Source organism: Candida metapsilosis (assembly GCF_017655625.1).
Source record: "Candida metapsilosis strain BP57 chromosome Unknown scaffold1, whole genome shotgun sequence".
NCBI classification, from domain to species: Eukaryota; Fungi; Ascomycota; class Pichiomycetes; order Serinales; family Debaryomycetaceae; genus Lodderomyces; species Lodderomyces metapsilosis.
Window position 1 is genome coordinate 249,586 of NW_027138159.1, and position 25,565 is coordinate 275,150.

At 39.3% G+C, this 25,565-nt stretch overlaps 10 protein-coding genes across 10 annotated transcripts; 3 read left to right on the forward strand and 7 right to left on the reverse strand. All coding sequences in view use genetic code 12, as the record gives it.

Annotated features, from left to right (window-relative positions):
• Nucleotides 1-89: 89 nt before the first annotated feature.
• Nucleotides 90-2,384, reverse strand: I9W82_000113 (ribonuclease P/MRP protein subunit; the record flags this gene model as incomplete). Its single annotated transcript, XM_067689843.1, has 1 exon — nt 90-2,384. The coding sequence occupies one exon, from the start codon at nt 2,382-2,384 to the stop codon at nt 90-92; it is 2,295 nt and encodes a 764-aa protein (XP_067550139.1).
• A 951-nt stretch (nt 2,385-3,335) lies between these two features.
• Nucleotides 3,336-5,693, reverse strand: CEX1 (Cex1p; the record flags this gene model as incomplete). Its single annotated transcript, XM_067689854.1, has 1 exon — nt 3,336-5,693. One exon carries the CDS (start codon nt 5,691-5,693, stop codon nt 3,336-3,338), a length of 2,358 nt encoding a protein of 785 aa, XP_067550140.1.
• A 242-nt stretch (nt 5,694-5,935) lies between these two features.
• I9W82_000115 (GRIP domain-containing protein) lies at nt 5,936-8,458 on the reverse strand (the record flags this gene model as incomplete). Its single annotated transcript, XM_067689865.1, has 1 exon — nt 5,936-8,458. One exon carries the CDS (start codon nt 8,456-8,458, stop codon nt 5,936-5,938), a length of 2,523 nt encoding a protein of 840 aa, XP_067550141.1.
• A 168-nt stretch (nt 8,459-8,626) lies between these two features.
• Nucleotides 8,627-9,385, forward strand: I9W82_000116 (syntaxin family protein; the record flags this gene model as incomplete). The annotated part of the gene is made up of 1 exon (XM_067689876.1): nt 8,627-9,385. One exon carries the CDS (start codon nt 8,627-8,629, stop codon nt 9,383-9,385), a length of 759 nt encoding a protein of 252 aa, XP_067550142.1.
• A 14-nt stretch (nt 9,386-9,399) lies between these two features.
• On the reverse strand, nt 9,400-9,834 carry I9W82_000117 (Vps55 family protein; the record flags this gene model as incomplete). Its single annotated transcript, XM_067689887.1, has 1 exon — nt 9,400-9,834. One exon carries the CDS (start codon nt 9,832-9,834, stop codon nt 9,400-9,402), a length of 435 nt encoding a protein of 144 aa, XP_067550143.1.
• Nucleotides 9,835-10,005: 171 nt separating this feature from the next.
• On the reverse strand, nt 10,006-11,019 carry I9W82_000118 (uncharacterized protein; the record flags this gene model as incomplete). Its single annotated transcript, XM_067689898.1, has 1 exon — nt 10,006-11,019. The coding sequence occupies one exon, from the start codon at nt 11,017-11,019 to the stop codon at nt 10,006-10,008; it is 1,014 nt and encodes a 337-aa protein (XP_067550144.1).
• A 662-nt stretch (nt 11,020-11,681) lies between these two features.
• I9W82_000119 (uncharacterized protein) lies at nt 11,682-15,881 on the forward strand (the record flags this gene model as incomplete). The annotated part of the gene is made up of 3 exons (XM_067689909.1): nt 11,682-12,641; nt 13,981-14,833; nt 14,947-15,881. The coding sequence occupies 3 exons, from the start codon at nt 11,682-11,684 to the stop codon at nt 15,879-15,881; spliced, it is 2,748 nt and encodes a 915-aa protein (XP_067550145.1).
• A 932-nt stretch (nt 15,882-16,813) lies between these two features.
• On the forward strand, nt 16,814-19,300 carry DAP2 (Dap2p; the record flags this gene model as incomplete). The annotated part of the gene is made up of 1 exon (XM_067689921.1): nt 16,814-19,300. The coding sequence occupies one exon, from the start codon at nt 16,814-16,816 to the stop codon at nt 19,298-19,300; it is 2,487 nt and encodes an 828-aa protein (XP_067550146.1).
• A 254-nt stretch (nt 19,301-19,554) lies between these two features.
• Nucleotides 19,555-22,263, reverse strand: I9W82_000121 (uncharacterized protein; the record flags this gene model as incomplete). Its single annotated transcript, XM_067689932.1, has 1 exon — nt 19,555-22,263. The coding sequence occupies one exon, from the start codon at nt 22,261-22,263 to the stop codon at nt 19,555-19,557; it is 2,709 nt and encodes a 902-aa protein (XP_067550147.1).
• Nucleotides 22,264-23,805: 1,542 nt separating this feature from the next.
• Nucleotides 23,806-25,410, reverse strand: I9W82_000122 (uncharacterized protein; the record flags this gene model as incomplete). The annotated part of the gene is made up of 1 exon (XM_067689942.1): nt 23,806-25,410. One exon carries the CDS (start codon nt 25,408-25,410, stop codon nt 23,806-23,808), a length of 1,605 nt encoding a protein of 534 aa, XP_067550148.1.
• Between the last annotated feature and the right edge of the window lie 155 nt (nt 25,411-25,565).

Sequence of the window (25,565 nt, forward strand, 5' to 3'; positions counted from 1 at the left end):
TGGGAATCGAGAAGTATTTATAGTCCGTCGTGGGGAGAGACAACGAAAAAAAAAAAATTCTGAATTGGAGCTACCGCCTATAACAGATATCATTGATCTATAAATTGGTACAGACAAGCATACATTAATTCTTTGCCTGGATTTCTCACATAAACAGGATCCCTTGGATTCTTAATCATATGCAGTCTCAAATAAACAGCTCCAAGCCCTGTAAACTTACCTTCATTTAAATTCATACCTCCAGTAGTAACAAAGCCAACGACGTGTTTGTCCCTGCACACATTCTTTTCATAGATTCGGGCATTGTTTTCAATCACCCCTTCCCCTACCACTTTAAGGGAGATTTGAACCACGGGTATCTTATCGTATAAGACACCATCACGAGCGTCAATTGGTTGATTTGACTGTTTGACTATTGAAGCACTTGCAACACATACCACACTTTTATGTTTATCCTGTTTTTTGTTGGCAAAAACAATATTGCCTAATTCAGTCTCAAATGTGCTTGGGGGCGAACTGTATAAACCAGTTGATACAAAGCTTATCTGATTGCTTTCCATCGTCTCTAACGCATACATGGCGCATCTCAAATTATGCCAGTCACAAGTATAGGCATCATAAAGGTTGCTGAAGCGATCTTCGGCTCTCTGTAAAGACATTAATTTTTTGGGCTTTCTAGCTTCTATCTCTCGACTCAAATCTCCTATCATGCAATTATACTTTTGCCCTTCGTCAGTCCATGGATAGTCATAAGGATAAGTAAGCTTGTTACTTTCAAAGTTGAACTGGTACATTTGCTTCAATCCCCCTGCTTTGATATCTGGAATCTTTACCAATTGGATCCATATGGGTAAGACCCAAAACCAGGGACAAATCAAGGACCATTTTTGAGATGCAGTCTTTGTCAATAATATTGGAATCTTGCTATGCAGAACTTTTTCAAAAGGAGTCCCGTGACTTCGGATCTTTCCCAAGTCTTTGATTGATAGTTGGTTTTCGTAAGACTTAATTCTCCCATCGGCTGAGAATAACGCTTCAAGTGTTGCAGGATCAACTAGTGATTCATTGTTCAATTGAATAACCGTATCGTAAATATCTTGGTCTGTTTTAATTGGAAATTTGGTTGGTTTGTTCCAGAGACGAGGGTCATAGCACTCTAATGTTAATGTAGTTCCTATTGGTATCAAAGAGCTATAACTGTGAGAGCACAACGACGCCCAGGTGCTCTTAATCTTATCGGGTGTATCCCGCAAATGCAAAACCCTGCTTAAGTATTCTAAGCTCGAAGGCCCCGACAAATCGATACTACCTAAGCTGTATCGGCAATCTAAAAGTTCTTTCACATTCACATATGGTATCCCGGAGAGCTTTTCCACAAGTTCCTTGTAGTTATCGGTCTGAATTTGCAAAAAAATCTTTTTAGCTCCAACTGAAACATAAACTGTACCAAACCCAACCGGCACATGATCAAGAAGAAAAGGAAGATGAATTAAGCCGGTATAAGATTTTTTTCCATTCAATATTGACGAGGGAACAGGTCCTGTACCCAATATATTCTTCAAGATAACGGCTATAATTTCATTGTCACGGCATGAGAACACCAAAGACCCTCTGTAAGAAGTATCAAAGCAAACGGCCTTGTACCTATTTTGTCTATTCATTGATTTAAAACACTTTTGTGTGGGAGTATACGGAACTTGAAAGTCCAACTTTTTTGACATTTTGAAGCGTTTTGCATGCCAGACATGAGTAGGAGTCCATGCAAATTTTTGCTGCCTTGCGCCGTACTTTATGGTTCTGGGTGGAGGTTTAGCAACACCATAATTTCCAGTATGATCAAAAGAACCAACAGAATTGTTGAGCTTCTTCCCACTGGGACTCCACTCTTTATCCAATTGTTTAGAAATCTCCTTGTAATGGGCACGTACGTTGAATGTTTTCAAAATATCACTAGGAGTGTACCTTTCTTTCTTCATCTTAGATGCAACCTTCAATAGCTTCTGTCTCTGTAGCAACTTGTATATCTTTCTCCCCTTGGCAATTTTCCGTGATGGAGTATTGGCTCCTTTCATCTCCCTCAAAGCTTTAGATCTCAATCGCTTTGGAATGCGGCTGATATGATGTGATGCAGCTCTACGTCTCATCAGACGTGGTAAATTCTGAAAGCATCGCGAGTTCAATGCTTGTTTACTCTTCAACTGTGACAACTCAAATGCATTGATTTCATACTTTCTGGACTCAAGAAATTCAGGTACATTTAGTTTCGTATCCTTTTGGTCATAAGATGGATCACTGTTTTGAGCTTTTATGTTGCGACTATTGTAAAGCCTGGTTTTCTTTTTATTCAATTGTGATTTCTTATCATTACGTTGATTACTGCTCATCTTATTGAGTATTAGTGGGATAGGATGGATCAAATGCAAAAAGCTCTTGAAATGACTCCCTATATGAAGAAAAAAAAGAAAGGATGAAAAAGGGATGGGTTCACTTGTCGTAAGTAAAGACGCGACACAACAAAAATTGAAAAATTGAAAAAAAAAAAAATTCCTTCGTTAAGACAAAAACGTTGCTTGACATGTAAGTTAAGCAGGGCGTTCAATAACTAGCTCATGTCGGACACGTTGGTAAAGAAAGTGACAAAAATATATGCTCTCAGCAGGATTCGAACCTACGATCTCCTCATTACTAGTGAGGTGCCTTACCAACTTGGCCATAAGAGCGAAGTACAAAAAATTTTAGTGTTAGCAGAAAACTTTTCGTGTTTGTGTTTTGCTAAAATTGGCGTTCTCATGCAATGCTTTTCAAATTGTAAACCGTATTCACACACACAATTGTCCTTTTGAAGAGTACGTGTAGCTTAGATATAGTATCCAATTGATATAATAAAGTATTCTCGATGATTTGTGGCTATTTCCGGCATGCTTGTGGGTAAGTTTTCGTCTTTATAAAATTTTTGTCGATAAATGGCTGCAAAATATATGACAGCAGGGCTCTCTTTCGAAGAAACTAGAAATCTCTTATATTGTAACTATATCATATATTGCATATACATAAAGAGGATATGCTGTAAATGTGGGCCATTTTCACGATTTTAAAGAGTATTATTGAGTTTGTCTTCTGGGTATGTATCGAATACACAGGTTTATGAATTTTGAGTATTTCATTATTTTCTGATCATAGCCAAGGGTAGACAACTTTTCACTGAGTGGTGAACAATCAGTTCTTTCCATGTCATGGAATCTACTGAGGTAGTTCTTGAAAGTCTTTCAAAACCTTGCTTGTAAAATATAATGTATGTATAAATAAGTAGTCTACGTTTATAGGTTCGTATTAAATTACCATCCATCTCCCCAGCCATCCTCTTCCCCATCATCGCCTGTATCAACAGCTAAATTCAAATTCAAAGTTGGTTTAGGCTTATTTGTAGTACTCTTGTGCCCCAATCTCAATGAAGTTGGCTTTTTGGAACCAAGCGGTTTCCTCGTTGGTTTCATCCCTGGCTTAGATGTATGTATATCAGTCGACTTGCCAAGGTTTAACTTACGAACAGGTTCAACTAAAGGCTTTTGCACAACCAGTTCGTCAACTCCATTGTCGTTGTCCAACCAACCATCATTAAATTCATCTTCATCCCATCCCTGATCAGCTTCATCACCTCTTGAAGGCTTTACATTAGCTGAAGTTTCTAATATTGGCAATTGTTGTTGTGTGGGTGTACCTATGCGAGTAATATCTGGGGTCGACTGATTGAAATCTTTATTTAATTGGCCTCCAGCCGTCAAATCTGACGTAGAAGCCCCTCCCAATGACGCCAATTTGTTAACCATACCCCATCCAAAATAACCCCCATTTGTAGCCGAGTCAGAGTTTGAAGATGCATCTTTTGTCGTGGCTTTATTCATTTCTTCTTCTGGTTGTGATTTAGGTGCAAATCGTTTGTAAAATTCTCTTTCTTCCTCATCCTCATCAGGTTCTACATCTGGCAATTCCTTTGCATGTGCCTCTACCGAGTTCAAATAAAGATCGAATACCTCTTTGGCTTCTTTTCTAACTCGGGCAGACTTCTTATCCATTAAGGATATAGCCAAGTGCCCCAAGATTTTAGAACATATTTCCTCCAACGAGAATTCATTGATCAATGACTTGAACCCATTCAATGCTGCCATTTTACAAGGAACAAAAGAATCACGCAACGACTTAGATAATGCAGTTATTAGCACATTATTCTTTGAGTTGGAATAGATCTTGGATGATATTTTGACAATCAAAATCAATGTGTTTACTCTTATTGATGGTTTAGGGTCCATTTGTGACTTTGCTAAAATACGAAGTAACTCTTGATTAACTTGTTTGACAGATATTTTGTCAATAATAATGGTGATTGATTTCAAAGTGGTTTCTCTAATCATGAAATTTGTATCTTGAAAGCCAGTAATTAATGGAGTGAATATCTTGGATTGAATATCCGAATCTGAAAGGAATTCTTGATATTCGGGTAAATGCGTCAACAACACCAATCGAACAGATCTATCAGCAAGATTAAAACTTTCAAAAATAATTGGTTTGATTTGCTTGTTGAACTCCTCCGCAGTCAATTTTGATCCAAACTTGACGATGAAATTCAAAATTGCCGTCAATGTTTCTTGTCTCGCAACAGGATCAAGCGCATTTGGATCAGCTGGTGCACTAGGAGTAGCAGTACTAGCTTTCATCAACTGCCTGTACTGGCGAATTAATTCTGGAAGCAACTTGTAATTTAACATACCTGGAGGATAAATATCGTCTTCAATATATTGTGGCAATTCATCCTTGAAAAAAGCTATCTTATCAGCGTTATTCATAAACTGTAGCTCATGTAATTGGTGATCAAATTGAATTACTTTATTCAGCTGGTGAAGTCCTTCCAATTCTTTGATAAACGTATCAATAGTGGAACGTTTTGCATATAGTCTTTTGACCGGTCCAACCATCTTTACTGGTAGCTTTGTAGTGGTATCAACAACACCTCTTCCATTAAACACAGCATAAACAAAGCATGCTAGTTTGAATCCATCAAATTTCTTTGGATTTTGTCTAATAAAATCATGATCAATACCCTCTTGTTGAAAATGAGGTAGCGATTGACTCAATCGGTAAATTGGCTGATCAGGATCGGAAGTCAAATTTGTAACAACCTCAAATCCCATTAATTTCCAATCTCCCAGTCGATTGACAAACACTGAGTTGTAAAAATTCGAGCCACCATAGACGGAGTTACAATCATCATTGATGAACTTCAAAGATTTTTCAACAGAATAAAGCCCAGCCACCAATGCATCACTATCTACTTGATTTTCTCCCAAATAGACCGACAATGGAATAACTCTCTCTGTAATGATATACAAGTGGGAATCATTTTCAATAAAGTCAACAATCGATATTATCCCTGGGAACTTGATCAACTTCAACTTCTTAAATGCATTACGTGCTAGTAGTTCATAGCGTTGAGTCTTTGGTTCGCTAAGAGCAAACTCGAAAATGGATACTTCTGACGAGTCCTTTGGATTGATACCATTGTGTAAAGTCCAAATAGAATTCTGATCAGTCTCATGTTGCGAAGGCAACGGAGTGACAGGATCGACTACTTTCTCCTTAAAAGTGTATGGTATTGAAGAGCCAGTGAATGTGCTCAAAGTCTTGCTTAGAAAGTTCATCTCGTTGTTAATGGTGTGGATGAAACTGGTTAGCTATGAATTATGAGAAAATGCCTACTTGTTTTTGGTATTGAGAAAATTTCCAAAGTGCCTTTCCAACTGATTTTGTGCACCAAACTACCAAACTACCAAACTACTGACACGCGTCAATATAATTGGGTGCAAATAATAAACCAAAAAGGAGACTAATCTATTTACACAGCATCTTTATACATCTACATACCTCTAGATACGCAACCCATCTACTTCAACGCCACTAAAAATTTATTCTCATCATCTTCGGAAAAATGAAACAAGGTCTTTAACACAGGTAACAATTGTTCTCGTTGCTCCTTGTGCTCAAAGTACCCAAGCAAGACATTCTTCAAGTATGCAATATTGGTATCACTCTGCTTGTCTTTGTCTCTTTTCTCATCCAAGCTCTCGCTTTTTCTAACGTCCATAGACGACGATACACTTTCTGCTGAGCCACGTCTGCTCTCATTATCTTTCATTAATCTGTACTGTTGAGTGAGTAGTTTGTAATTCTTGGAGAGCCTTTCAAACTTCAGTATATTCTCCTCGTTTAGCTTCTTCAAGGTGACATTCAACTTTTCGTATTCCTTGACTTTGCTTGACGAAGCTGATAATGCTTCTCTTAGCGTATCAATTTGCAGCTGCAATTCTGAATTCAGGTAGTCAGTGTCGGCTGTTGGTTCAGTATGCAGTACCGACACCATACCCTTAAGTCTTTCCTCAAGATCAGCAATGCGTGCCTTATGCTCATTTAACACCGCATTCATATCATCAATTTCCTTTTGCTTCTTCTTCACCATTCGAATGCCTCGCCTCTCCAACTCGGTTTTCTCGTTTTCCAATCCTTTGAGTTCCAATTTGTGATCAGATTCTTTCTGTTTCATCATTTCATCAGTTTCAATCAATAATCGTCTCAAGTTTCCTCCTTCTCTTGTTTTCTCTTGAAGCAAGTTTCGGCTTTCCGACAACTCATCTTCCAAGCTTTCAATACGCAAGTTGTACTCCTTTGACTTCATGGCCAATTCATCATACTGTCTCTTGTACAGCTGCACATCATTATTGGCACTCAGCTTCTCCGACATCAAGGCGTCTAAGCTACTACGTGTTTTCTCCAATTCATTGCGAATCTCTTGCTTTTCCCTTTGAAGTTTTGATAATTGCGTATTCAAAGATTTTTCACTTTCAATGAATGACTCTTGCTTGCTTAGAAGTTCGTTCTTGTTCTTAAGCGACTCCATGTAATTGGCCTGTAGTTCGTTATTGGATTTTTCCAACTTGCCAATTTTGGCTTGGAGAGTGGTGTTGTCTTCATTCAAAGAGTCTATCTTAGATCTGAGCTCTTTAATAGTTTCCTCCTTGTGGCTTAGATTGGATTGTAATGACGAGATTTCCAATTTGTACGAAGTGTCGTTGCTTTTAAACTTGGATAGCTCCTGTAAGCGTTCTTCCAATTTTACTCTTTCTCCCTTCTGAGCATCCAATTCCTTTTCTTTAGCATCAAGTTTCTCAGTTTGCTCCTGCAACTGTTTCTTCAAGGTCTTTACATCCTTTCGAAGATTGTCCTCGGATTGTTTATTAGCCAACTGTTCTGTATGAGATTGATCTTCTAGACTGGTAATTTTACCTTGAAGATCCTTTGCTTCTTTTGTCTTTTGTGCTAGCTTGTCTTTTAATGATTTCACATCATCCGACAAAGATGCCAATTTCACTTCAAGCTGGGTCCGCTGCTCATCTGGAGTTGCAGACTCATCACTCTTCTCCCTCTTCTTCAACTCCTTGATTTCATCCTTTGCTGTAACCAAGTCATTTCCGATATCCTTCATCAGATCTCTCAAATCCTCAATCTCATCCAGCTTCTCCTTCAATGATTTGTTAGCAGCTTGGAGCTTAGTTCCAATTTCCTCAAGCTCTTTTTCCTTTTGCAGTAGTTGAGTTTTTAGTTCATCTACCTCCTTCTCAGTATCCTCCTCCTCTTCTCCTTTATGATCCTTTGTCCCATTAGAAACAGCCCCGTTAACCTTTCCCAAGTCTTCAACTCTTGTCTCAAGTTCTTCTTTCTCTTTCTTGATTAGCGTAATCTCATCTCGATGCTCCTGCACCTGCAGCTTCAACTCATCATTCTCCTTCTTCAAGTCTTCCATCTTCCGAGACAATGAGTCTTCCCCATTTTCTTCATACTTGGCTATTTTAAATGTAAGTACCGAATTCTCCTTCGTCAACTTTCGAATCTCATTACTTTGCAACTTTGTCTTCTCATTGAGCCCATTGAGATACTCCACAAGGGTCTTGGCATCGGATATCGACGAGACTGGTGTGTGCTCTCTCAACACATTCTCAAAAATCTTGATCAACTCAGACTTCTTCTTTTCAACTTTGTACGCTTCCAACAAAACAGGATACTTTTCTTCGTACTTTGCAAACTTTTTCATCTTTGATCTGATAGCAGGGGGTAGTTCTTCGAGATTGACTGTGGCAGGTGCACCAACCGGAGGCGTACCTTGTTTTGAACTGGGTGCACTTTGATCTCCGTTGACAGGTGCCGTCCCTCGAGACAATCCATCAGACTCCACTTCATCCTTCGGTTGAGTCAATTGATTGGAGTCGGGGGTTTCTGCTTGGAGAACTTTTGCATTTCGCTGTAGCTGAGCCAATGGATCAGGTTTTGGAAGTTGTGCTTGATTTTGTTGTTCAGTCAAATCGTTCAAACTTTTGGCCACATCCTCGGAAAAGTTTCGAAGCTTCGAAAACATAACTTTACTGCCGTGGGGGAAGGATGTGTTTGGATATAGGGCAGTCGGCTACCTTGTGTTGACCAGTAGTGGCTTGTACATCTTCCAAAAATCAGTACGATTTTCGAAACTTTTTGTGTTATCTTTGATTGACACAACTTACTTCAATCCGCCATCACATCATAAAACATGCCACTGAATAGGAAACAGATCAAGGCTCTACTTTACAAAATCGATGCTTCTCTACAACAACTTGAAGAGGTTGTAGACGAGAGGACCAAGTTGCACGAACTTGGTCTACAACCTTCCACGAATGAGAATGAAGAGTTGAGCAATACAACACACAAGACAGTCGAGTTTCTCGAACAAGCAAAGAAGGAGATGGAGCACGAGAAGGACGAGAAGATACATCACGATCTTGAAAGACTTGCTAACAAATATATGGATATACACTCAACGTTAGGCTCCGAAATAGACGCACCAGAATTCACCTATGAGATTCCCCAGCCATCCAAGCCACCCACAGCCAAGGCCGTCAGATTCAAAGATGTTCCAGATGAAGCAAATACATCTGAAATGATGGGAACACAGCCGTTCCAACCATATCGAGATGATCCAGAAGAAGCAGAAGAGATTGATTCCAGGTCAAACCACCAAATGTTTGCTGAACACCAACAAACAATGATGCGACAGGATCAAGATTTGGACCATCTACACCAGCTGATTAGCAGGCAGCACATGATGGGAAAGGACATTGACCAAGAGTTGGACGAGCAGTTGATCATTTTAAACGATCTAGAACAAGGTGTTGATAACTCGGGCCATAGAATACAACGAGCTACAAACAGATTGAACGATTTTAGGCGAATGGCAAGGGAGAATGGTAGTCTCACCACAATCATTATTCTAACAATCATTTTAATTCTTTTATTAGTTGTACTTAACTAGACAATCCCATATAACTAAAAGTTGAAATCGTCGTTTTCCTCTTCTTCGTTGTTGAAAAACCAAATGAATATAATGATGTCTGAATATACAATCAACCCTCCGGTGACACTGAGTATGAATGATTCCAACCCAATCAAGTAACAATGGTACAAACTCCATGGCAACGCAATACCACTAATGATCAAGACACCGGTGGTGAATCTAGCAAACTCCTGCAATGGACTAGCATTCCCTTCGTTGGATGTCCCGTAGTCATTAAATGTGAGGAAGTTGTTATCCCTGGAATTCTCTATGGCATTTGCTATTATATTTGGAAGTGGTGCCGATAGGAAAAGGGCAATTACCCATAGTGGCTTGTAGTTATTGTATAGCGCGCATGATAGTAGTATCAATAGGAATCCAGATGCAAGAAATGCAGAAAGGAAGATGATCTTATTCAATGGATTCATGTGTAGAGAGTAGAAGATCGATTGTTGATCGTCTTTCTCTTTTTCATAACTTGTGCTACCACGTCAAAGAGAATACCAGTCAAAACAGTTATACGATTACCACAATAAAACTATATACAAATTGTAACGCTTACTATTCCCAGAATTAAAACCTTATCCCACTGTGACACCTCACTTCCAAAACCAACCCTTGTTGTTATTTCCATTAGAGCTTTCAGTATGCTCTTCAACATTGACCCATTCAGAGGCACCAATTGGCTTCAGCTTTGTAATCTTTGTAACAAAACAATTGCCATCATTGAAACACTCCTCTTTAGTTTCAACGTACTTGACCTCATTTGCTTCCAGGTCGGTAAACACATTGGATCTAATTGACGAGGCTGTGACGAATCTATCACCCTCATCTTGGTTCTGCTTCAACTGTTCCAATACTTTTGATCTCTTGGCTGTCCTGGCCTTGACCTCTTCCTCCCTCTTCTTCTTCATTTCTGAATACTTTTCGTGTCTCCAGGCCAAGTAATCCTCATAAGTGTTGAAGAACGTACCTTTGTCTTTCAAGTCAATCACTTTTCCATTTTCACTTGCTCCAAGCTCACTCATGTACTTGAAAAAGTCCTCTTTGGAAACCACAGAATCACCAAAGTACTTTTTCTTGAAATCCAATACATCCACAGGAACTTCAGCTTCAGGGAAAAGACATCTCCAGTACCCTTGATCATCCCATAATGACTTTCCATGTTTGTCCAAGCACTCATTATATTGTCTAGTTGAAGGACCCTTATAAGCACGAAATCCAAATGGAGTCGACCCCAACTTGAAAGGAAAGTTCCCAAAATTGCCTCTCCACAAGTCTGATAAACCCGATTGACTCGACTCAGAATTCAAATCAGGATCCCTTGTTTCATAAAAGGGAGGAAAGTTGAAAAAGTGTGGCTTGCGCTCATCATAGTCATTGTCTCTGGGATTGAACAACCAGTTGAAAGACCACTCTCTTGCTTTATAATTGAGCTCTCTCCCAACATCAACAGACCCATCAACTATAGCATTTGTCAATGCACCAATGTTGGACACAATTTTGTCAAAGCTCTCCACATACTTGTCTAAATCAGTAACATTTGATGAGTCAAGATCCGACTTGTTTGAATCATCAAAGTAGGTTGAGTTCTTGTCGCGTTTGTTACACATGGTGGCTGTATCACTGTACACCTGTGAGGTATGAAGTTTAATTGTGTAGGTGGCGTGGGCTGTTTAGTGACATTCCCTATTTTGAATTCTTTGATTTTCCTCGCATTTTATCATTATTTCTAGTCAGGTAGTAACCACACGCAAACATATATCAATTAACCTCTTCTTAAAGAGGTAAATTAAATAAAAAATATGACATTAATTAGTTAATAAGCCTATGAGTTATTAAACTACTTCTCTAAACATGCAGTGTTTTTATTTTAATTTTGTCATACTAGTGCACGTTAATTTTTCATATCGATCCGACCTAAAAATTTTCACACAAGCGCGACACAGTCAGTCTGGACAGAATGATTTTCTGTGAATTTACTGCCCGCCAGATGCAACACCCCAAATTATAAAAACTCCGAGGCTTACATCTTGTAAGAGCTTATAGATTGACGAAACCCACCCTATTATTGCAAAGTTTCCTTTCGATATTCGTATTATTGAGCAGATCTAGGTAATATTACAAAGCTACTTTGTCCATTGTTGTAAATTGAAATCGATTCTGCATTCAAAAATCAAGATGTAAGGAATGAGGAAACTATAACATAATACTTCAAGATACAAAGTACGTGGCTCTGTTCTCTTTTGAAACAAGCATCACAGTTTGCAAAGTCATGGTTTCTCTAACAAGTTTGCACCACGAAGCATTGGAAGAGATATTTCACCAACTCAACCAATATCATACTTCAGCACTTGCTCCATTGCATTCCAAGCTTTACTACGTTGCCAAGCCCAAGTTGTACCGAAATATATATGTTTATATTCCATGGCTGTTGAACGACTTCTTGGAGCCGAATGAAGGAAACTCAACTTTCCGTTTCCCGAAGGACCTCAACAATTGCAAGAGCACAAGGTACACAATAATATCTACAGACACGCTTGAGAGATATTTGATGGAGATGGATGGAACACAGGAAATCAACCGCTTGGAATTGTATGGCCATAATATGACTATGATTGATTGTATCTTCCGACATTTAACCAAAATCAAGTATTTCGAATTAGTCACGGTTCTTCATCCAAAACTGGGACCACGGTACACTAACAGTCTCCAAAAGTTCCTTGACACATATGGTTATGGTACTCATTACATAACTCCCAATGGATTTGGCGAATTCAGCGACCATATCCTAATTTCTGGCAGACTGGTCAAAGTTGATGAATGGTATTGCTGTAACGTAATTGATAAACTTCATCTGTCAAAGAACTTGAAGGAGCTTTCAATCATCACTTTCTGTAGTAGATATCGTATGCGTACTCGCTTCAATACGCAGTTGCATGTGCTAAACTTTTATGATTGTTTGGATTCTATGGGCTCAAATTTCTTACTATGCGACTTTTTCGACACTAATTGTCTTCGTGAATTGTCGCTCAAGGGAGATTTAGACTTGAATACTACGTTCAATTGCACCGACATGGAGAAAGAGTTTCCAAAATTGGAGCAATTATGCTTACGATTTTCAGGACCGAGGTACGCGCCCACCGCGCTTTATAAACTCACCAACTTTAGGCATTCCAGACTCAGATCACTTGTCATATCGAGCAAATCATGTCATGAGTGTGACGCAAGGGCTGTATGTGATTTATGTCCTCAATTTCCAAACAGTAGCATCAACTGGTGGAGCGAAGTTTTTGAGTGTTGCACCAGAAACATACACTCTTACTGCATGAAGATACTCAGTCCCAATCTCCCGTATGGGGTTGTTGGCTACCACTTTTTTGAGTTTAGCCGTGAGGATTTGACACACTTTGAGCATACGGTGAGGGACAGTTTGAGAGGAGAGGTTGTAGCTAAACTTGAACGGTGGTATACACCAACTGAACTTCGCACCATATACAACTTGAGGGATAGTCAATCTCAAAGAAGATCAGAGCGCTAAAGCTGTACTGAGGTAGGTTGCACGGTGTTAGCTGCTTTGAGTCTACAAGGTTGTATTGTGATGTTGTATTCAAAACCAAACTTTAGAGAAGTGCATTAATGTAACATTACCAAATGTCCACGCTCAATTCCTCTATGCTTGTATAGTTTAGTTTGTTCTTGATTTGTCGAAGTATATCTGCAATTTATTTCAAATAAGCTTGTAATCTAGCATGGACCTAGTCCTATGTCAAATACCAATCATTTCTTCGAAGCTGGCTTTGTATTCATTGAAACGGGGTGCAAAAATAAAGCCAACTTATGTATTTGAAATGTTTTGCAGCCACAGAAACTAAAATATTACGCTACCATGTTGGTTTTGTAAGTGTAGCGTGTACTTTAGGACAATAATTAGGCCAAGCGATTACTGTAATGCAGCTACAGTAAAGATAGCAAGTGAATGTTATTAAGCTAAGGAATGTTTAGATATAGACTCAGGGGGGTGTCTTTTATATAGGGCAAATGGATAATCTAAATATAGCTGCATTTGTGTCGTGTCGCAATAAGTTCTGACAGGGGCACAACGACTATGAGAGTGACGACTTGTAAGTACGAGTTCTTGGCGATGTGCTAATGAGACTTAAAGAGGTGGACTACCTATAAGAAGGCTCAATTTAATTAAACAATTCCAACTCACCAAACAACTTGTTCATAAAGTGGAAGGGTTTTCGCTTCTTCCTATATTCTTGATGCATCAGTATCACAGATCCTGAGCTTCCTAATCCCAAGAACTAGAAGACACTCGTTCACACCAGTTCTGCTCATCTAAGATACCATAAGGATTTGCCTCAAAGCAAAATTTAACCGTTAGGAAGGTTTAAGCCCTTAAATTAACGTTGTTATTACCTTTTTTGAAAGTTCAATTAAGATTTCGATATGCTCTTGACAAACCGATGTGTGAACTCAGATAAACACCCACGTTTCTTGTCTACAATTAATCATTACTTATTTGAATAACATACCTGTTACAAGTATATGCTGTTTATGTGATCTAGAGACAAGTGATACCAATGTCATCGCAGTTAAATATTAACTCCTCCACCAACTACAAAAACGCTACCACTCAGCTATTTAATAAATTTGATTTGGACAAGAAAATTGAAGCGTTTGCCAAAATCTTGGGAGATAATGCTAGTGGTCACCGAACTTTACTGGATGTAGCAGAGGCTTACGAACAGACTTTTGGCAAGATTGAAGAACTTCAACAACAACAACTTGAGGATTTATTATGCAAACACTACCGCACCAAATTCACAGTTCTAGATGCAAATGAAAAATCAACCATGATAATGATTATTCAGAACATTACAGGTTTTTACCAGCTACAAAAGCAACCACTCCAGAGAGATATTAGCGACAAAGGTAGGATATTACTACGGAAAATCATTCGTGATTTCTATCATTCTGCAGAAAATCTATGGAATGAAACCATAGACTTCGATTATTCACTTGGAAATTTGATAACAATCTCATTAATAACATTCTTCACACAAAGCCAAATCCCCTTAGATAGTACACGTGGGGTTGCTGCAAACCAATTAAACGAAAAGGATTTCAACGACTTCAAGTTCAGCGTGGTAGCCGGAGAGCACGATTTCAATAGAAGCCAGCTCATGAATATAAAGCTAAATCAATTTTGTCGGGAATCACTAATGCTTGACCCGTTTCAGATTCCAGGAGCCGAAAAAGTGGCATGTATGGAGCAACCATGGGCAGCAGATCTTACAAGAGATTTTATCTTGCCAATTCTTCAATTCGCAGGAATTCAATTTGAGAGACAATTTGACACATGCTTGTATCAAGAATACAGCATTGAACACAATGGTATCAAAAAGATACCAGACCTCTGTGTTGGAAGGTCAAAGATGCGGAATCATAGTAGAAATCCTTTGCAAAATTATAATGAGTTTTTTTGGCTGGGAGAGATCAAGCTTTCCTCGTTGATATCATTTTACGACGAGGCCCATACTGGAGAAGGCCTTATCTTGAAGCAGCTAATTACCTCGATGTTTTAGCTAAACTCAATTATACGTTATTGTTCACCACAGAAACAATTGCCAAAACTGAAATTTTGAGAGTAAACGAGGACAAGCAAGTGGTATTGAAGGTGACAAATTACGGGCAACGGGCAACAGAGAGCCCATTGGACCCCCTACAATGCTTTCTTTTGGAAAGTTTAACAGATCAAGCTTTTCGTATGACGGATGAGCTATACACTCAGTTGGCGGAGGTTTTATTGAAAAAAGACATCGTAGAATCGGCAGGTGAAGGGTCACCAAATTCAAGTGGTTCCCCATCAGATCATGACAGCAAGCCAAGGAGGAAATACAAACACACGGAAGTTACAGGAGCACATCCTGGAGGGGAAGGCTCGATTGCCACTGGAAAGCCTTCCAGAAACCGCCACAAAACAAGGCATAAAAAAAGTTCCAACACTAAGGAAAGAATGTCTCAGCTACTTCAATCATTTGCAAATATCAACAAGTTGTCGACCAACCTAGTTGGAACAGGATCCGATGAAGACATAGATATAGAACTTAACAGAGTTGAAGTCAGAGGTGGTGTGACCGAGGTCATTGAAGGTGATGGTGGTGAACGCAAAAATGATAAAGACAAAGGCAGTGCAATTGAAACTAATAAAGACAAAGAGGATGGGCCTAAAGAGCATGAAGTGGAAGACGAGGCTGGTGAAAATTATGCTACATTTGAGCATACGGGCAGTGGCCTTGTTAATTTTGAAGACGAAGAATTTCGTACATTACCTTTCAAAGAAAAGTTGAAGCATTGGAGTAAGGCTTGGCGTCCACGTCCACGTTCCTGTCCAAAATCGCGTCCAGTTTCACGTGCAAGAGAGTTTCTCACCTTACCACGCAATTGGACGTCGCAGAGAGATTGAGTCCAAGCCTGCCGAGGGGAAGTGGAACAACTTTGCTTTTAATAAGTATCTATACACTAACAGATCTTTTAATAATACGTCCCCCTTGCTTGTTGATCCTTACTGAAATTTTCTCTTTACATATTTCCTCTTTTTTGGTTTCTCATTTTCATCCAATTCAATCACCATCTTCTTCTTCCTACCACGTTTTCAGGACGTGTCTCCTTCAATACCTGCACCACATTCTCAACGTTCATTATCTACGTCACCAGTTCCATCACTGTATGCTTCGGCACCACCTGCTCAACCATTTCTAGGATGAGCTGTTGTCTAGGCCTAGTGATCCTTTAGTACCACGATGGCAATCAGGTTTGGTAAAAATATATTAGTTCTGCTGGACACAACAAGTTACTAGTGCAATTTTGGGAATGTAGTAAGGAAGTAACTAGTAATAAACTTGTGACTAACTAAACTACTTCTTTAGAAATACATATATCAAATGTAAAGTGAAAGTTGTGAACTTTAGGTGTTCGGAATTCTTAGACCATTCTGCATATTTCAACGCCTAGTTGTCAATACCTCAACACATTTCATGCCCCTTGAGCCCAAGGCATACATGACATCATATTTTCCAAAGACAAAAAAAAAATGCAATTGTTACACCAAAAATGGTTCGTATTCATTCAAAGGGGGAAAATCTTTAGGTAAGTAGACTAATCACGTCATATGTTTTGGGCGTTTAATAGCCTACAGCAAAAAGGTGAGAGTGCTGTATAGTAGTAGTAAATGACATACATATGAGATTACTTTTTGTGTAACTATTTATCATTGCCGAAAAGAGAAAAAGAGAAATGCTGGTTGACATATTCGTATAACTAACTATATTGTAGTACTATATTCCACAGTTTTTTTCTATTTTCAGCTGAGTTTTTCATGAACAGCACCAAACACATATGAAAGACGTAGAAGGAAAAGTGAGACGAACAAGGAACTTGAAAAGATTTGTTGCCGTTGGGGTAGTATTTTTGGTTCTAGTATGGGGGTCATCGTTTTTAATATCAACCATTGACCGTTTCCTCACCACTTTGGAAACAAAGTCATACAATGACATTCACTTCCATGTTCAGGAATTAGAGCTAGAGCTGAATGAAGCAATATATGCAACTCCATCAAACAGACCCACAGAGTTTGGCGACAAGGTGCCATTGAATAAGAAAATTTTTGATGAGCATGTATTGTCGGCGAAATTACATGATATACAATGGATCAAGTCGCCTTCTTCCATACAGGATGACAGAGGTACTTATGTGATTAAAAATGAAAAGAAGGATGACGACTTTGAGGTTGTAATCAAGTCAGTGGCAGATGAAGAGTACAACCAAGTTTTGATTGAAAAGTCACATTTTGAATACAACGGTGCCTCTTATAAAGTTGAGGACTTTGTTGCCTCCCCAGATTTGAAGAAAGTGGTACTCAAGACCAATGTGACATCCCAATGGAGGCATTCTTCTGTTGGTTATTACTGGATATTAGATGTTGCCACACAAAAAGTGAAGCCAGTGTTTGATGAAAAAATATCGACTATTTCGTGGTCACCAGACTCATCGAAAGTTGCATTTATATTTAACAACAATATCTATTTGCGCGATATCTCACTGGATGAAGCTTTGCAAGTCACAGATGATGGCTCAGCTGAAATCTTTAACGGTAAGCCAGATTGGGTCTATGAAGAAGAGGTATTTGCAAGTGACATTGTATTATGGTGGTCTCCGACGGGTGACAAGTTTGCCTTTTTGAAATCAAACAACTCAGAAGTACCTGAGTTTATCATTCCATTTTATGCTCAGAATAAGTTTGAAGATTACCCTGAGATTGTAAAGATCAAGTACCCTAAGGCTGGATATCCTAATCCAATTGTGGATATATGGACATATGACTTGAAGGAGGGCAAAACCAAGAAGCACGATTTAAAGTCAAAGAATATTGGGTTAACAGAAAGATTGATCACGGAGGTTGTATGGGTTGGTGAAGAAGTTTTGGTTAAAACTTCCAACCGAGCCAGTGACTTACTTGAAGTGTATCTAGTCGGAGAAGAGGCTAAATCAGTTAGATCTCACACGGCAGATAAATCATGGTTTGAAATAACATCACATACACTTTTTGTTCCTAAGAATAAGACGGCCGGACGTCAAAAGGATGGTTATATTGACACTGTGGTTGAAAATGGGTTCAACCATTTGGCTTACTTCTCACCACCAGACTCATCTAAGTACGAGCTTTTGACAAGTGGAAACTGGGAGGTGGTTAATGGTGTTGGTGCGTTTGACTTTAACACAAACACAATATATTTCGCCAGCACTATGAAGTCCTCCATTGAGAGACATATCCACTCGATCAATTTGTTTGATAGGTCTGATAACGGACTCCCATATATCAAGGATGTTACCGCTAAAGAAGGGTATTACTCGTCATCGTTTTCTTCAGGTGGGAGATTCTTGTTTCTATCCGTGTTGGGACCAGATGTTCCCAAACAACAAATCAATGACTTGAGGATGGAGAAAAAAGTCAAGATCATTGAAGACAATTCCGAGTTGATTGAAAAGTTGAGAAAATACGTGGTTCCAGAAGTAAAGTACAGTACTGTTGAGTTGAAGGACGACGAAAGTGGAGAAACATTTCTCGCCAATGCTGCTGAAGTCTTGCCATTGAATTTTGACAAGAAGAAAAAGTATCCTGTATTGTTTCAGATTTATGGAGGACCTGGATCCCAAATGGTTGACAAAAAATGGGCCATCTCTTTCAACTCGTTGGTGGCAGCTGAATTAGATGCGATAGTTGTCACCGTTGATGGACGAGGTACTGGATATAACAACTTGAATAGCAAATTGGGATCCAATTACAAGTTCATTGTGAGAGACCAGTTGGGCAAGTATGAGCCTAGAGATTTGATTTCTGCAGCCAATATTTGGGCTGAAAAACCGTATGTCGATCGTGAAAGAATTGCAATCTGGGGTTGGTCATATGGAGGATTTCTCACATTGAAAACCATCGAAACAGACACAAAAGATCCCATCTTCAACTATGGAGTTGCAATTGCACCAGTCACGAAATGGAAATTGTACGACTCTATTTACACAGAGAGATATTTGAGAACTCCAAAAGAGAACCCACTGGGTTACGAAACTGGATCCATCCACAACGCCACCAACTTTAAACACGCCAAGAAATTCTTTATTGGCCATGGAAGTGGTGATGATAACGTTCATGTACAACATTCTTTGCAATTGTTGGATGAGTTTAATTTGGCCGAGGTGGAAAATTTTGAATTTATGATATTCCCAGATTCAAATCATGGAATGACGTATCATAATGGACAAAAAGTTGTTTACGACAGAATTTTAGATTTCTTCAAAAGAGCATTCAATTATGAGCTCGAATAGTATTAGTATTAGATTGAAATAAATTCGTTCTTCATTTCGATTAGGAAGTATTAGCACATGTTCTCTCGAGGTCATATTTAAAGCAACCATTTCTACAACGAGTGCTCTGTGGAACAAAAGTAAGCTAATCAGCTTCTTTTTATTTCTTTATATATTGTTACAAACATCAAAATCGTAAGTATTTAAATAAAAAAAAACAAACACGCTAAAGTATCAACAATCAATTTGAACTAAATGCTCACGCAACAACCCCTCTATCCATTTGCTTCATCAGGACTTCCCATGGAGCCCTCTGAGCCCGCACTTTGCTGCTTACCTCTTCCTCTAATTCCCTTGTTTGAATTCTTATACAAGCTCTTAAAGTACATCAACAATTCTCTTTCGTCCGGAGGCAATCTTTCCAAAGCAGGCCCACTTAGCTCAGCTAATTTATGAGTAAGTGTGTTCAAAGTTTGAGAATGAAATCTATTTTGGTGCGATTTCAAATTTCCCAATTGTGTGAATGACTTATCACAATTATCCAACTTGCATTCAAATGGCTTAACATTCTCATGTGTCAACTTGTGAGCTTCAAGGTTTCCTTTCCTATTGAAAGATCTATTACAAATCTCGCAAGTGAATGGCTTTTCACCGGTGTGTAATCGTAAATGGGTTCGTAAATTGCCACCTTGAGTAAACTTTTTATGACAATATGTACACTCGTATGGCTTGTAACCAATATGAGAGCGAATATGTACTTCAAGGTGGGTGGACTGTGTGAAATACTTTAAGCAATAGGGGCATTGTTGGGTCCTAGCTTTATGACGTTTGGCATCTGGTTCATCATCGTCTTCAGATTGAGACGAATTTGATTTAAATCTTTGTGGTTTCTCAACCCCACCTACAAGACTAACCGGCCGTGGCAAAACCTCACCTTGGTTTGTCAAATTTCCTGTCCCATAACCTTCACGAGCTGCTAAAATGCTTCCATCGGGTCCTTGGTCAATTGCTTTAGTTACCCCTTTATCACGAGCTTGAATTACCAACATTAACTGATCAATCTTGGTAGCCCCTAAAAGAGGTCTGCCATCTTCAGATCTTGCAATTTGTTGAGCTGGTACTAGATTTGGATTCGTAGGGGAGACAACTTGTGGATTGACGGAATCAACAGACTCCTTCGATTTACGTGTACGCTTTGTCGGTTGTTTTCTCTTCTTTGAGTCGTTGGTCCCACGGGCTTGCTTAGCAACCTGCTGCTGCTGTTGCGGCGTCGGCGGTGGTGGTTGCTGTTGCTGTTGTAACTCGTTCTGAAGAGGTGGCTGGTATTGTTGCTGCTGAGGCATGTAGTACTGCGGCTGCTGAAATTGCAGTTGTTGCTGCTGTTGCTGCTGCTGCTGGGGTGCAATTGTTTGCTGCAAATATGGTTGTTGATACTGTTGCATTTGCAGACGACCAGCTTGCGAGAACATCTGTTGAGGAGGCATTTGTCCCTGCACTTGTTGTGGTTGAGTCGACAAAGGATACTGGTATCCCCCCATAAAGCTATTTTGACGCGTTCCACCAGGCAGCATTGCCGAGAAGGAAAGCAGATTATTGAAGCTGGGGAAGGACGAGTACTGGTATTGATTTGTAGGAGACAATGGATTAACGTTAGCTTGAAACCCCTTTTGGCCCTGTGAATTCACAGAGGGTTGTTGATTGTAAGTGGGTTGTTGCGTGTAGGAAGGGTTAACTAGACGATGGTTATTGTATTGTGTTGGTGAAGTTTTAGGAGACTGGGGTTCCTCGTTGCGTTTTGATGCCTTTGATGAGACAGAAGAAGTAGGTGACAATTCCTTTTCATTCTTGCTCCTTTGTCGTTTACCTTGTCTTTCATTTCCTTGATTTGCCTTACCAGTACCTTGCTTTGTAGTCCCTTCATCACCCTTCTTGAAAATGTCTTGTCTCAATGTAGTACTAGCATTGGAAGAGTTTGCCGATGAGATTGATGCTCGCGGATTTCTCAAAGCAGTTTGGTCATTTATTATCTTTAAAATGGAATCACGACGCTGTTGATCATTCATGTTGCTAAAATCAATTGATCCATTAGATATCATGTTTTGTATTATCTCTGTGATACTGTTGTTGAATCCAATAGACCCCGGTTGGTTCGAATTGTCAATCCATGCTGATAAATCAAGCGAGCCGCTCTTAACTTTTCCACCACTTACACTATTTGGTGCAACGGCAACATTTGCATTGCTACCTGTTGGACCACCGGAAGCACCGCTGAGGGAGAATTTCAAATCTCCTTGCTGCCACGCAAAAAGATTAGCCATGCTTTCCCTATTGTTTCCAAACAAGTTTTCCAAGTCTTCAACGGTGAATTCTTGGTTTGGAACTAATGACATTTGACGTGATCGAGATGTTGGAGGTAAGTTCGGTGCTTGGTTACCAATCGTAGAGGATTTGAGATTGCTTCCGCCCGCAGAAGCCGCCAATTGCTGTTGCTGTTGTTGAGATAGTGGGCCCGATTGCTCACTTATCGAGTTACCATTTGACCCCGGTATATTGATAAGGGAGCTAAATATACTATTCGAGCGCGATCCGATTGTACTACCGGTTGATTGGTTGAGGCGAGGATTGGCTGTTGTCGTTTCATACGACTGTTCTGACGTTGGCCGAATTTGCGACGAAGATATAGGCGGAGGTAAGAAAATCGAGTCGCCTCTACTTCGGGTGGGGAATTGTTGGGGTGGAATTGATTGTGATGGTTGTTGTTGTTGTAGTTGTAGTTGTTGTTGCTGCTGTTGGTGTTGGTGTTGACCTTGCGGCCCTGGAAGGTTCGATAACGGTTGTTGTGACCTTTGAAAAGGCTGGTTTGCAAAAAGGTTGCTCATTTGCTGTGGATACTGTGACTGAGATTGAGATGATTGTTGTTGATTACGCAGCTGCAGATGTTGAGGCAGTGGATTTGACTGTTGTGAGTGCTCTAAATAGCTCATTGAATGGTGTGACTTTTTCAGTTCAGTAGTCTATTGCTATTGCGATTTGTTTATGGTATAGTTGTTGGTCCGTGATAAAGCTTTTGACGCGAAATATCCTAATAAGTTTCTCGAATGGCCCAAAAATTGACTGATTGTAGTTTAGTATTATACTGCAAAGTGTATAATTATGTGGTGCTTCCAATTGGTGTAATATTGCTGTTTTAAATGTTGGTTTGAAAACAAAAACAATGATGCATTCTTGTCGAGAAGACGCAGAAAAAAAAAAAACAAAAAACAAAAAACGCTGAGCGAGTAAGTGCTATTAGTGTGATTGCCAGTACTTATAGATAGTGGGCGCTTTGTGTATGGATGTGCTTGTGCTGATTCAATGATGTGTGTGTTGTGATTGAAATTGTATTCCGTGTAGAGTGTTTTTTTTTTTATTTTAACATTATAATTTATGTGTTCTTTTTTTTTTTTTTTTTTGCTGATGGTTTGGATTTTGCATCATGAAATGATTGATGATGCTGATGAATTTACTTTAAGGATTTTGTGTGCTGAAAAAAACAAACGAATTACACAGAGGGGGGATAGGGCTTAAAGTTATTTTGGCTACAAAGAGTCGCCCGTATAATCCTTGGTCATACCTTGCTTCAGACCGACTGTAGTGTGGCGTTTAGAATTGTATTACGAAATTGGATGAATTACGAGGCTATGTAATAGACAACACACTCTTGTGCCAAACCCATGAAGAGTCGTACTTTACAACTGGTCCTACAGATTTGAAACTCAATCAGCAGTTTGAAGCGAAGGGCGAAAAAAAAAAAAAAGAGTGTTTGAATCAAGGGGGTGAAACCAAAATCCCCTCTGTAACATCCTTTTTCAAAATTTGCAACTATAACCTAGACAAGGTAAATAAAGATCATTCATACTTTCCTGCTTTTGAAAAACAAATTGGAGAGAACTCTCAGCAAAAGTCACGCCCTCTATGATCATGCTGGTCTCGAGCCATTTGGCTGCGCCATCACTTGAAATGCAGGAACTGGTAGCGATATATAAGGGTATAGCAATCGATTACGTAATTCTACGTACATATACATATACGCATACGTACATACGGGCTAAACAGACCACTTTTTCACTCGCTCTTGGAAGAACGTATGACTCTGAATTATTAAGCTTTATCTGCTTGCACTTAACGTTTGGTCCGGGTCTCAAAATATCTGCTACTCACGAGATTTGTGACTATTCTTTATGTGTGAGATTGTGAACCTTCTTTAAACCAATTTTGTAAGCTCGGAGGTCAAGTAAAATACTGAGGCCAACGTATCAGTGACTCTCCATGCCTAGCTAGAGACACATACGCGGAGTCAGCCCGTCTGTGTATTTCTTTTACTAAATCAACAGTTTAAAGTTTATTGGTAACATTGTTTCTTCTTCAATACGATCTTGTGTAACAAGTGTCAAAATATTATTATAACTCAAGACACATACAAAATCATACAATGGAAACCACCAAAAAAATAAAGAGTACACGATAGAATTGAAAAGTCACCTTCATCACCTCTTTAGCTTCGTTAACCCTTGTCCATCTCTTGCTGCTGTAGATCCAGTAATATCCTTTTGAATAGCATACAACATCTCATTTAGTTTACATTGAAGGCCAACCATTTGATCATCAATTTTACCCTCACTATTCAAATACTTCCCTTCAAACCATTTAGAACAACTCAAATCCAATCTTTTTGGGAACATTAGTTTATGAACAAGTTTAACAAACCTCAGTACTAAGCCAATGAAATATCGTTGGCGAAGCAAACTAAGTTCAAAATTTTCATCCAAATGAATAACGAATATCGCCAATGTGGTTTTGACACAATAAACAAGATCTTCATGAGATAGGTGATCAACTTTATCCAAGTCATATTGCTCAACGTTAGGCCCATTGGGGGTGGTAATATGCCTTGAGATATCAAATTTTGGATATATATTCTTGGAAACAAGAGTGCTATTTGAACTTGAACTAGGGTGAGCTCGTTCTGATATGTTAGTTGAATCAGGATGAACTGGTGGTACTAGGTGGTCGGAATTCTCTTGAATCATGATTTCTCCATTTGTAGGTTCTTCAGTCGACTGAGACCGCAGCTGCCCAAGCCCAGTACTTGCTTTACTTGCAAGTGGTTCCTCTGTTGGTTTTACTGAACTAGCAGACCCGTTCTCGTTTATACTTGACTTCTCTTCCTTTAATACAGACTCTAATACTCGGCTAGGTTCCTTTTGTGGATTCGTCTGTGTAGACTTATTTGATTGTGGTTGATTGTACTGCGATGGACCGCCATCATCACGTTTATGCAACGAACTCACCAAACGCTCATTTTCTTTGACTAAATGCTCATTATCTCTTTCCAATTGGGATAATCTAGCGAGCAAAGTTGCAAATTCATGTCTCCTTATCGTAAAAAAATTGTCATCATGAAGCTTGTCAGAGGGAGCATTAGTCTGTCCATTATGCGGAACATTACCACCATTGTTGATCTCTCTTTGTTGCTGTTGCTGTTGATTGCTTGATTGTGGTGAGTTTCCAGCTGTACTTTGAGAGAGAGGGCTGTTTTGATCTGGACTTAAAGGATATAGATAATGTGGCATAATGGAAGCACCTCTAGGCTGAATCACATGTGAGTTGGTCGCTGTCGATGTCTTTTCATGATTAGGCACATCAACACTAGGTTCAGTTGAGCGGGACTTCAGGCGTTGTTCATCCATGTAAATGGGATAAGGAAGTTTGCTTTCTTTCTTGAGAGGCAGATTGTATTCATGCATTGGCTCCTGTTGATACCAGCCATTCTTTGTTTCAGTTAAAGGTGTGCTTTGATTCAATGCTGGTGGTGGTCTTTGCTTCATCATCTCAAACTCCAGTAACTGACTAGGTTGAAGCTCATGGTGAGCACCACCGCTAGGAGTGACATTTTCATCTTGGATATGAGCCGCTGATGGATTTGAGCTTTCATCTCCATCATGGACACTTAGACTGGCAACCCCTCCCTGTAATAATATGCTGTTTGATGAAACTGAATACTCTATTGTTGGTGATCCAACCGAATCTTGAAGTGAACTGCTTCTGTATCTAAATGAATCCGATATATTCGGAGTAAACTCATTGTTCATGATGGATCACTGAGTGGCCTATTCTAATTCAGTGATTAGAGTATATAAATGTAGTTTAGAAAGGGATGAAAGGAATATGTTTGTGAAGTTTGTTTTTGTTTGCGACGCGTATTGAAAAGAAAATTGCAAATCTTCCATAGATCGAACCCGACCAT